Source organism: Pagrus major, chromosome 21 (assembly GCF_040436345.1).
Source record: "Pagrus major chromosome 21, Pma_NU_1.0".
Classification (NCBI taxonomy): domain Eukaryota; kingdom Metazoa; phylum Chordata; class Actinopteri; order Spariformes; family Sparidae; genus Pagrus; species Pagrus major.
Genome location: NC_133235.1, coordinates 15,500,711 through 15,513,658, shown reverse-complemented (window position 1 = coordinate 15,513,658; position 12,948 = coordinate 15,500,711). Strand labels below are relative to the sequence as shown.

The 12,948-nt window shown below is 37.9% G+C and overlaps 1 protein-coding gene across 1 annotated transcript; it reads left to right on the top strand.

The window, feature by feature from the left end:
• The first annotated feature begins 7,555 nt into the window (after positions 1-7,555).
• Positions 7,556-12,834, top strand: LOC141017202 (cathepsin Z). Its single transcript, XM_073491853.1, has 6 exons — positions 7,556-7,683; positions 9,202-9,365; positions 9,573-9,752; positions 10,863-11,013; positions 12,303-12,468; positions 12,691-12,834. Exons 1-6 carry the CDS (start codon positions 7,556-7,558, stop codon positions 12,802-12,804), a joined length of 903 nt encoding a protein of 300 aa, XP_073347954.1. The 3' UTR covers positions 12,805-12,834.
• Positions 12,835-12,948: the final 114 nt, after the last annotated feature.

Here is a 12,948-nt window from a genome sequence, read left to right as displayed (position 1 = left end):
GTTTGCAGAAGAAAACATTGCCAGTATTTACTCTGGCAATTATGCTGTTGGTGATCACGTGAATCTTAGATGTTCAACATCGTAAACACACCTGCTAAACATCAGCATGTTAGCATCCTTACTGTGAGCATGTTAGCATGCAGACATTAGCATTTAGCACAAAGCACCACTGTGCCTGAGTGCAGGCTCACAAAATGTCTTACTCTTGTCACACAGTAATGTGTTACTTGTATAAAAGCCCTGCATTCATCATGTTATCCCACTCATTTTTTGGTTTGAGTCATTAATTAATGAGTCACTGGAACTTAAAGCTCCACTGTATACTGTGAGTACTTGAGGTGACTCATAACATTTATTTCGGCTTAATTTTAAATTAATGGAGAAAGACGCTTGTGCCAAAATACACAGAAATGTCTGAGAAAGTCTGAATATGATTTCTTCCCCTTGTTTCTGAAGTCCAGTTTCATTAAAGCTCTTCATCAACAGACACATTTTGATAGTTCTGATTGTAGCAAAGAGTATAAATGGAGTAAACATAAAACCACAGAAATGCTTAATGTACTCTAACTGATTTCCCCTTATTTGCAGATATCAAACACTTGTATTATTTATCACCACTATTAAAGGAAACTGCATTGACGAGCAAGCGAAGGAGCGCTGACCTCATGTTTATTTGTTGTGCAGTAGATGAAGCATCAACATGCAGAAGCTACGATTAAAACCAATCAATCATACATGCTTTGATATATTTAACGACGATATCGACAAGAGAATGATCCATGCTGTTGCTTCTTCTGAAGTGCATTAGGTGGGATGAAAGCAAGGTATGATGGGAGTTTTCAGGACGGAGCCAAATGACCCACCTCAACCTCCACGAGTAAAACACGGGGCACTTAAAGCAGCAGAGGTTGTGCTTGTGATGTGATGAATCACCGCTTGGCCTAATCACCAACATGGATTCAGTTTATGAAAGTAAGAAAAATAAACAGCAGAGGGAAAAGCTGGCGTCGGGAGACCGACATGCTCGCTGCCAGCCTCTGAAGCATCACTTTCCCCTGGAAATCCAGAGCGACTGGCTGGATGTGGGAGCAGTCAGAGAGTCACCCACGAGGCCCTGAACTGCAGCCAGCCATAATCAATAACTAACCTCAAAACATGTCAGCCCTCGATTTGTTTCTGCTGTTTGAAGTCCGGACCTGCTGATCTAATCCCTGCAGATGGATGTGAATCTTAAGTAACTTTCGCCTTTGATCCATTATTCATCCGATTCTTGAGAGGGAGTTATTGATAAGCTCCCTTTGCCAAATGGACACAACAGTCTTACACTACACACAGTGTAGGTTCAAGTCGGTTGATCCTGCTGACCTGCCTCACATTAATGTCTGAATTATGATCACAGCAACAGGAATTATTGATGCTGCTCATCATCGGGTCCTTCTTCTTTGAGGCCTCCAAATGGACCTTGTGAAGAAAATTACACTGCTTAAGGGTGCTTTTTGTAAGAATGACTGATTTTTGGGTCTTATTCCCAACTTGTCAAAAGTTGGGAATGAGAAAAACTGACTATTTTGGGGAATTTATTGTCTTTGGGTGAATGTTTATGTGGAGATGACGGTGGGGCTCATGAAAACAAAGCAATTATTTGCCTGAACGGTGCAAGATTAATTTATTAGATTTGCAGAATATTTTGTGGTTTGCTTGTCCTGAGCTTCAAATGCAAAACAAGCTATTTGATGAGCTATTTGAAAAAGGCATCGTCAGTGAGAAATAGTTGACAAAACTACCTTAATAACTTTTTCTGGAGCTTTCAACTTGTCCATATCACACAGTCCTCAACAGCAGATTGATTCTTCTTGTTCCAAAAATGGTCCTTTCTTGCAAAAAGTGGGAAAATATGCGGATAATAGCACAGAACCTCTGTCAGCCTAAATATTCACGTGAATCTCTAAATGAAATCTTTCTAAATGCTGAATTTGTTGTAATTTGAGTGGAGATCCCACACTGCCGGTCTGCAGCAGCTTCTGCCAAGAAGAGAACAGAAGTGCAAATGAGATTAACGTCCAGATTGCTTCAGTATTGATCCGTGAGTGAAATCCAAACTGTGTGTCTGTTCAATATTTACATGGATGCACTTTCCATGCACTCTAAAGGTGCCTCTGCTTAAGTGGGCTTTTTAGTGTCTTTATGTGGTGGCTTCAGGCGGATCATCTCCTCAGGAATTTAGACAGATGTACTGTACATCGCTGCAGTCATATTAAAACCTTATATCTCCAGTTTGGATGATGTTTGTGCCTTTTAAGTGCACACATGTGATTTAGCCTCCTGTGTTTTAGTCTGTGATCTTTTTACTCTAGAAATCGTTTCAGCTATATTGGTTAAACGTACAAATACAAGGTAATCAGGCATGTTGAAGGGGCACAATGTAGTTCGGAGAAGAAATTCAAACTCAGGAATGTAATATTTACAATATTAATGAGGCAATAATACAAACTTAGAAATATTTATTTTTTCCGTAAGTTCTCAGAGGAAAATAAGGTCCCCAGAACACTGTTTGAAGTTAGAAAAAGTAGCAGGGTCCGCCACATATAAAAAGTTTGTTGATTCAATTTGTTTTTGTCTTCTGATTAAATGTATCCTCAAAACTACATAATGCACCTTTAACTATGTGACAGTTCACACAAGTACAGCTCAACTTGTTGATAGATGAATTAGTTGCTCGACAGAAAAAAGATTGGCAGCCATAATAATCAGTATTAAAATGCAAAAAGCTTAGTTTTACAAACCAAACAATTTATCAATGAATCGTTCAAATAATCAGCAGATTAATCTACAATGAAAGTAATCACTAGTTGTAATCTTAAAGAAAATGGTGAGATGTTAGCACCTGTAACAGTAAAATTATATTCTTGTTTGAAAAAAAAAAAGTAATAATAATGTAAAGTTATAACAGTAGTATGACAGTCACAAGGGTAATTTTTCTGGATTGAGTACTTTTACTTTTAATAATCTAGGTACATTTTCACAAAATGTACACACTTATACTTAAGTAACATGTTCAGTGTACTTGTATAATGTATACATGTCAAACGCTTCGGCAAAAGAAATCAATCAATTTACTGAAGAAAAGCATCTGAATATTTCAACCTGCAGTGCATTCATACCCATAGTGTTCAGCTTACACTCTCCTATTTAAGTTTACTATAATTGGCTGACTATATGAATTGCATTTGGGAAAAACGAGCCCTTGTAGATCTTTTTCTATGCCAGAGTTATTCTGTATCGTCGCCCTGAAGGGAGCAGCTCAGACTCAGTGTAAGGGAGGTGTGTTCCTGTGTACCGCTGTGCTATTATTATTTTCATTGCATGTCAAATATATGTCTGGTCCATCAATAATGACGTTTAGTATTTATCAAAAGGATTTTCAAAGGAAAATGTTTGTTTGTTAACTAGAGTTGCATCATATTAGTTAAATTTGCTCAGCATAGAGCAGCTACAACATTAAAATGCTACAAAGAACTTTTAACTGGTTATGAAACACTATCATTACATACTGATGCCTCTATATGACCTACATAAGCAAGCAATAGGAATATAGGCTCTCGATGCCTGCGTTATTGCCTTTTTTCCCGCTAGATCTTATTATTCCATCAGTCTGCTGTTCTCTTTCAAACAGCTGCAAACGATGTATTCAGGCCAACAATGGAGGTCACTCTGAGAAATGTATAAAATCACTAGCTTGAAGTATAGGTCGCTGAGAGAGGCTGAGGAAAAGTAGGTACCAGGAAAGTATGAACAGCGATTCACCACAAAGCAAACACTGAATCATGACTCTGGACATCAGAAAATTATGATTTATGTGACAGTGAGGACGGGGAGGTTGTTCCCAGAAGGAGTAGCTAACCTCAAATCATTTATTATTCTGCATGTAAAGCTTCACCAAACAAGCATAACCCTGGCCACTGGATGAAAATGTAAGATGAGAGAACAGCTCTAACTCTGGGCTGAAAAGTCATTAATGTCTCGATCTTAACAATGAAAGCTTTACTTTAATCTTCAACAGCGTTCCTCCTCATCAAGTCACTTACTCTGTGTTTTCTCTGAGAGCAGACCCTGCCGCCTCCTCTTAAGAAGTCCATTGTGTCATGAAACACAGAGGCTGTTGTCTGCGGCAGGACCAGAGGAATGAAGTCCCGCTGACCCTTGACCTCTTAGGTCATAGCTGCTCTGTTAGAAGCTGAGCTCTTCTCTGCTTTGAGACTTCTTTGAGAAGCACAAACAACCCCCACTAATACATGACTCTATGGCATAAGGCTGCTCTTCTATCTGAGTGCGGTAAATCTAAAAAGTAACAGGATGTAATGTGATGATACAGAGAGTTCTGATGATACAGTTCTTTATGAGGAGGCCGACATCCTGGATATATGCATTAACATGAGCATCTTCCTGCCGGCTAATGCTGAGGCGATATAAGCTTTGATGACACCACTAAACATGTCTGCAATCATCAGTTAATGAATGCCATTATCCTTCTTCAGCTGGAAAAATAAGATAGCTTCTAAAGCTGTTCAGATGACAAGGCAATCAAACAGTCATTAAACTTAAATAATTTTAACTCTTTCCATTTGTCTAGCCTTTCCAAAAGCCCGTTATCATATCTATAATTGATGCAGGAAATGCTCGTTGTATGTGGAATGACACTTTAGCAGTGAGAGATGAAGCCTCGCTCTACAGTCCAGACATAAACATATCTCAGTAGCTACTGGGTGAATAGTAAGGGTTAGGGTTAGGGTTAGCCAATTTCTGCCAATACAAAATAAATCAATAGAATACGCTTGATGAAAAGAAAATAGTCCCATTGTAAGTGAGAGTAAATAGATGAGAGATAACAAGTCAAAATTATTAGAATAAAAAGTCATAATGATGAGATCAAAGAAGTCAAATGTATCAAATAAATAGTCATAATTATCAGATGAAAAGTTATTATTGTTATCAAAATCTGAATTTTGAGATACTAAGTTATTATCAAGAGATAAAAAGTTGTGATGATGAGATTAAAAAAGTCAAAACTATGAGATAAAAGTCAAATTTATGAGTTAAAAAGCCATAATTAACAGATAGAATTACGTAATTACAACTTTTTATCTCATAATGATGACTTGCGATTTTTTTATTTATCAAGGTTCAGTTTCCAGCTTCTTCTTTTGTTTCATTAACTTGCGGAAATGGACGTCCACAGCACAGCCGTTAAATCTCTAACAAACATTCAAGGTTTCTAAAGGATTAAGGAAAAGGTTGTTGTCTAACGTCATCTGCAGGTCAACATCTTTTATCCTATGAAACATCTAAACATCCACTGGATGTATTAAATTTGTTGAGATCTGGTTAGGTTTAGGCACCAAATCAACTTGGTTTGGGTTAGAAATAAATCATGGTGTGGGTTAAAATTCCTGGTTTTGTCACCATAAAAATTGGCTGCAAAATGTCCCAATGTCTTGCTAAAAATACTCACTTTTGTTTCATAAAAATGTCATTTAACCCATTGACTCAAAATCAATGCCAAAATGTCTTCTGATACTGGTTGAATGAGACACACCTGTTTTTATTTGATTTTGCTGGAATTTCTATTTTTCATAAATATTTTAGAGCCTGCCTCTAACCTAGCCCTAACCCTAGATCCAACTATGTGATCCAAAAAAGTGTCAATACAAATAGGTACCAGCACGCTCCAAATGGCCCAAAACACGCTCCCAAACACCCCCTGGAGGAAGGAAGTTGGCCCTGACACCTTCTGATCTATCCCATCCACAAGCCTGCCTCTAACCCAACCCCAGATGTGATCCAGTTACACCAATCGCTGTAATTGTACTGGAGTAAAAAGTGCAATATTTCCCACTGATATGTAGTGGCATGAAAAGAAAATACTCATAAAGTACAAGTGCCTGAAATGTGTACCTAAGGTTATTTGAGTCCTGCATTTTAGGACATTTTTCTTTTAAAGCAGAGTGTGACTTTGTTTTGTTTTTGTTTTTGTTTTGTTTTTGTTGCTTTCATCCCAGCTGAACTCAATAGAAAGCATTCAACCTATTTTTCTACACTGACATCAACACCAGGCATCCTTTTTCTTACCGCTGTGCAGCTTTTACAGTACAGCCGCTCAGCATCATCATCATGAGGAGAAAGACCACAATCTGAAGATGGATCACACAACAAATGACAGCTGGTGAGTGATTTATCTTGTGTTCCTGTTGAAGGTTCATTAGCCTCCTAATGCACGTCTAATCTGATTCTAGTTTTAATCATCACAGGCACAAACACTAGTGCTTCTCTCTCACAAAAAACACACAGACCTTGATATAATAACTGGGTTAAGAGCTGCATATTATCCATGAAAACCCCAACCAATCATCAGGCCCTGCATTAGGTGTAATGTGATTGTAACTCAACGGAGTATGTTGTTTAAAAGTTTCCTGCTGAGCATGCAAAATCTGCACCTATTTTTTATTAAGGAGACTTTCATTTATTGATCACTGTGAGGGAAGGCAAAAAGAGTCATCAGGCAAGGCATTATGGGACGTAATAAAGTGCTTAAAACAATGCAAATGATGAAACAAATGGAGGAAAACAGTGCATGAGTCTTTGACTTTGTTACTGACAGTAAAGTCTTTAAACATGGATTTTAAATGTTTGGGGAGCATCAAAGTAGTAATGTCTTTACAGATATATGCAAGAAAAAGATTAAAGTTGTGCATGCCAAATTTAAAGACAGAGTAACATCTACCAACACGGAACGAACTGACAAACATACGAGGGAGAACAAAGACTATATACACAGACAAACTAAGGAGGGAAGAGGAACAGGTGAGGGAACGAGCGGAAAAACACTGGGAGGGAAAAACACACAGGAGGAACTGAAAAGCAAGAAGTGACAAATGAGGGCATAATATCAAAATAAAAGAAACACAAGAACAAGACACTGACTCATGACACTTAGTTACATTCCACCACTGTTGAATTTTACAACTCGGTGCAGTACTCAGCAGCTTTTGATGGAGCTAAGTGAAGGTTGTCATGTTTTTCTTTTACAAAGAATTGAGGTAAACCAAACAGTATGGATATTTCAAACAAATGTAAGCAAAAATAAAGCTACATGAGGACATCAAACAAGGAGAACACAAACAAATTCATGTACAGAACATAACATAAGATGAAAATTAAACAGAGAAAAATAGAATAAGTAGACAGACAGATGGGTACATATATAGACCAATACAGACGTCATTAGACAGAGGATTGTTGTAGTAACAAACAATATAATTAAGGTTAAGAGAGTAAACAAAATTAGTCGCCTAAAATAAAAATAACATTTATTCTATTGGTATTGATATGTATATAATAATATTGGGATAATATAATAATTGTTTACAAAAGTTACAAGACATGTCAACATCTGTCAACTTAGCAGGAGGGTGTCATGGCAACAGGAGCCGGCAGGGGGCGCTGTGTGTATGTGTGTGTGTATATGTGTGTGTGCGTCAGATGGCAGAGCGGAGCCAACATGGCGCCTTCAGAGACTGTGCCGCTGCTGCTTTGTTTATTATCAGCTTCTATTCAAAGCAGCTCCTCCAGACTTTCATCTGAGCCTTGTTACAAACCCATCAGAGACGACACACCAGACTCTGTCAAGTAAGTGACGAGACAATGTACATTTTCCACTGACACTGACAGTTTAATGATGTGGGCTCGTTGTTTACCTCCGACTGAGATTTGCAGATGAGATGTGACGTTACTTTCTTTTGATTCATGTTTCACTACTTTGAACATTTGCCTTCTGACAACATGATTGTGAGGGCACAGATGCCATGTAACTATTCCTCACGTGCTGTAAAGGCTCATATTGTATTGAGTAGTGAATTTATATTTATATTATATAAGTCACCCTGGTGTGGTAACAACGGTTAATGCTGTTATAACTCATATAAACTACTCAAAATGAGTTTATATATATATGAAGGATATTGAGATATGGGTATGTAATAAAAGTCAAATGAAATGTGTCACAAAACACAAAATAAAAGTGAAGTGAAACACTAAAATATCCCAACATCCATAACTAACACTGAGTAGTGTAAGTTAAGGGTTTCTGGTTCCATTAACTTGGATTGTTTTCTCTACTTTACTATTTTTACTATATTATAATATAAATTATTTCTTGGGGTATTTTTGTGATAATTTCACACAGTGAAATGTGAAATTATGAACCACAGCACAGTCATTATTTTATGAAATATCTCTTAAGTTCTCCTTTAATTAATCATTAGGATTATTTGATAAAAATGTAAGTAGGGCCATCACAAGAAGAGGATTTACTGATTCACAGAGGCACCTACTTGAGTGATTTTTCATGCCTTTTCTGCATGTCTTGCTGGGTAATAATTAGGAGTAGGCTGATTATCTGCCCTGGATGATTATCGGGGGCAATATTAAGCATTTTATGATTATCGTATTGGGAATTTTTCTGTCAGATTACTGATAAAATGAACTAATTTAAAAATGTGCTACTTTGGCTCTGATGCAGCATCCTCTCACACAATGTCCCGCCCATAACACTATCTGATTGGTAACACGTCACAATTAATAGCCTATAAACACTGAATAATCTGAATCTGCAGAGTAACTAGTAACTAAATTTATCAAGGTAATGTAGTGGAGAGGAAGTATCAAGTAGCAGAAAATGGAAATACTCAAGTAAAGTACCTCAAAATTGTACTTAAGAACTGTACTTGAGTGAATTATACTTAATATTTCATCACTGGTTGTTCAAAATTTTGACAAAGAGTTTCATTTTTACTGCAAATGACTATTGAAATGAATTATTGATGTGCTTAGACCGATTAAATGTATTAAGTCCTTCAGATAATCTCTGGCTGATTAGCTGTAATTTTACAAAATTTGGCAGTTAAGGGTACTCAAGTAAAATTAATTAGATCAAACATACTTTTTGCTTGTTGTGTGATGTGTTTCTGTTATATTACAGATCTACTGTATTTTTCTATATTTATTACAATATAACTATGTTTTTTCCTTAAGAGGTTACAAGGTTGATTTATTGTCATTTTTTAAAACACGAGGGTTAAAAAACAAAACTCATCTTAATATTTACAATCACAGCGAAACGTGAGCCTCATCCTTTACTTATTTTAGGACGCAGCCTCGCCCACACGAGTATGTGAAGGTGTCGGACCTTCCTCCGTCCTGGGACTGGAGGAACATCAACGGGAAGAATTATGTGAGCGTCACACGGAACCAGCACATCCCCCAGTACTGTGGGTCCTGCTGGGCCATGGGAGCCACCAGTGCACTAGCTGGTAACCATGGCAACAGAGAGAGGGATGGGTGGAGGAGGGAGGAAACAAGATCTGAGTAGAGGGATGGCTTTCTGTTAAATATGTATCTTTTATCTGTATTTAAACCGTTTGTTTACATGATGTGTTATAAAGATCTTATACCGTGTTGTTTTTATGAGAAACCATTTCAACATGCTAATATTCGTTATTGTTATTCTTTCCCTCAAGACCGTATCAACATCAAGCGTGGAGGAACGTGGCCGTCAGCCTACCTGTCAGTCCAGAACGTGATCGACTGTGGTGGGGCGGGCTCTTGTTATGGAGGAGATCACCTGAGAATCTACGCCTACGCACACAAGAGGGGCATTCCTGATGAAACCTGCAACAACTACCAAGCCAAAAACCAAAGTAAAAAATCTACACTGTCTAACTTTTTTGGTTGCGATCACTCCGACTGCTGTTAAATTTACACTATATGGCCAAATGTATGTGGACACCCTGGTTCCAATTACAGAAAATCTTAATGCTTAAGCGTACAATGATATTAAAGACCAAAGTGTGCTTCCAGCTTTGTGCAAACAGTTGATGGTTGAAAATGAAAATCCCCTCATGGACAAAGCGAGGTCCGTTAAGAAATAGTTTTCACAGGTTGATGTGGAAGAATTTGACTGGCCCGCACAGAACCCAGACCTTAACTCCATGATCCAACACGAGGAAAGCAGATTACAAGCCAGACCTTATCGAACAAGATCAGTGGCTAACCTTAATGATGTTTTTGAGGCTGAATGGGAGCTAATTCCTTCAGCCAGGTTTTCCAAAATCATGTGGAAAGTTTTCCCAGAAGAATGGAGGCTGTTGTAGCAGCATATACAGGATGAGTTTGGAGTGTGATGATGAACAGTCACATGAGGGTGTATGGGTTTGCTGTCCACATATTCTTTGCCATCTATTATATATGTATTTTAGTGGAAAAACATACATAAAGGATCGAGTCTAGAGAAGTGTTGTTATGTCAGCTGTTATTGCGAAATGACAACTTAAGTTTACCTGCAGTGTAAAATGTTTTCACCTTTTGAGTCTGTGTGTGTGGTATCATGGAAAAATGAGGTCCTGGAGACACCTTTTGTGAGGGAACTACCACAGAAGTGGTTTTGGGTATTTTGTCAGGTGTTGATATGTCTGAAGATACAGGTGTGTAGTTGGGATGAATATGAAGGCCAAATCCGTGAAGTTTCAATCTAGTTTTATTTTGTTACTTTTAAGGACAGTTATGTCTTTAAATGGCAGGTATGTTGTTTTGGAAAAAAAAAATAAATAGGATATAATTGAGGGACCAACACACTAGGTTGTAGTTTGTTTGATTACGGACTCAAAGCAGCTGCAATGCAATAATATTATCATTATAACAGCAACCTTGAAAATCCAAAAATTAATCAATGGAAATTATCTGGAACTGGATGGTAAAATAAATGTCACACTGTTCTGTAAAACATCATAAATAGTCTCTATTTGTTTCAGAGTGTGAGCAGTTTAACCAGTGTGGTACATGCTCCTTCTTTGGGTCATGTGCCATTGTGAAGAACTACACTGTGTGGAAAGTGGGCGACTATGGAGAAGTTTCTGGAAGAGACGAGATGAAAGCTGAAATTTACACCAACGGGCCCATCAGGTAGAGTAAGTCATCCTCCCCAGTCGTTTCTTATTATCCGTCCGCCTACACACTCCGTGTGAAGTAAGAGATTCAGCCTAAACTCTACACAGAGCCATTCTTAATCATAGTGAAGTTTTTATTAGTGGATACATATTTAATCATTCTTAAAACCTTTGAGAAACGTAACAGCGCTGAGTGTTATTTTATTTCACTCAGATACATCTTAAAATACAGTAAATTATATGAATTTAAAGCCTTAATGTGCTTATCTTATAGACTTACCTATTTCACTATGCATCCACTTTAATGAACACAGTGCAAGTTTATGTCACTTAACAGTTTGCTGATGTTCTTTTCCTCACCCTGTCCATTGATAGTTTAACGACTCACATTAGCAGTTATTCTTTAAAGTTCTGGCTTCGACAGCTTTTATATTGTCTTTAAATTAATTCCATGCAGTATTCAAAAGGTCTTCAAAAAAAAGTCTTCAGTGCGCTTTTGTAATATACCTGCAGATGTGTTGGATCAAACTTTTTAAAAACTTGAAATCCTGAATATAATATATATATATATATATATATATATATATATACGTAGAGCCTCCGCGTCTGAAGAGTGATGCCAACACAGCAACCTGTCTTAAACCGGCATTCTTTCTAAGGGCCAGCAGGCGGTGACGCCACTGGTCTCAAAAAGAAATATGATTGTATGTAACCTTATGAGAAAATGAGTCTACTTCTCACTTGTTTTATTACCTCAGTAGACAGTTTCCTAATGAGTTTATGGTCTCAATCTCTTGTTTCAAGTCTTCTTCAATACAGCATGATGTTCGTTTTGTAAATTATGGTCCTATTTAGAGAAAAGTAGACGATCGCCAGGTTGTTACCTTGGTGAATTTGAATCAGGATAGAGGCGTAGCAGTGCGTATCCTCCCAACTCGACTCTCTCATCCAAAAATGGTCACATCTGGCTCAAAAAAGCAAGAGGGCGACGATCGTAAAACCAAACTCGAGGCTTGTAATTGGTTATTCCACAACCCAGTCACCCTTACACTTGGTTTGTTAGTACTTTTGTGAACATCTGACTGCAGAAAAGTGTGTGAAATTTCCCTCACTACATGTCACAGTGTGGTCTTTACCACAGAAATCCAGCCAAAAAAATACACCTTTGGTCACTTATTTGAGCCCATAATAATACTGTGGCTATAATTCATTGTCGCATTTTATTGAACAAAATAATGTGAAAAGAGAATAAGATGAAAGAGATGTGCATTTCACACTTCAGAAACTCTCCCCTCTGTCTTTCAGTTGTGCCCTGATGGCCACCAACAGCCTGGAGCAATACTCTGGAGGGATCTTCTCAGAGTTTCACCCGCTGTCTTTGCCCAATCACATCATATCTGTGGCTGGTTGGGGTGTGGCAGAGGACGGGACCGAGTACTGGATCGTCAGGAACTCGTGGGGGGAGTTTTGGGTTCGTCTCTCCCTTCTTTTGTCTGCACCGCTCCCTGCCTGCTCAGCCTGTTGACAGTCTGACATCAGTCATCAGCTTAAATTGACACGCGTTACTACTCTGATACTCATGAATTCACTCTCTTAAGTAGAAACCTCCCAGGAAAGTGTTTTTTAAGACGTTTCACTGATGTTGAGTTTCTTGCATGCAGAATAAATAATACTGTTTTTGTTTTGTTTTCAGGGAGAACACGGCTGGGCGAGAATAGTCACCAGTGCCTATAAAGGAGGAAAAGGCAACTGGTTCAACCTGGGTATCGAGAAAAACTGTGCATACGGAGACCCTATTGTTACTTAGATGCAGAATTAAACTGATGGAAAGACTCTAGTTTTGTCATGACTTTTGTTTTTGTTTTTTATCATTTTGATCACTTTTTTTTTATATGTAAAAACGACAATTTGCTGTTTTTTCGTGGGGTTTTTGTCAAACTATTTCTTGGAA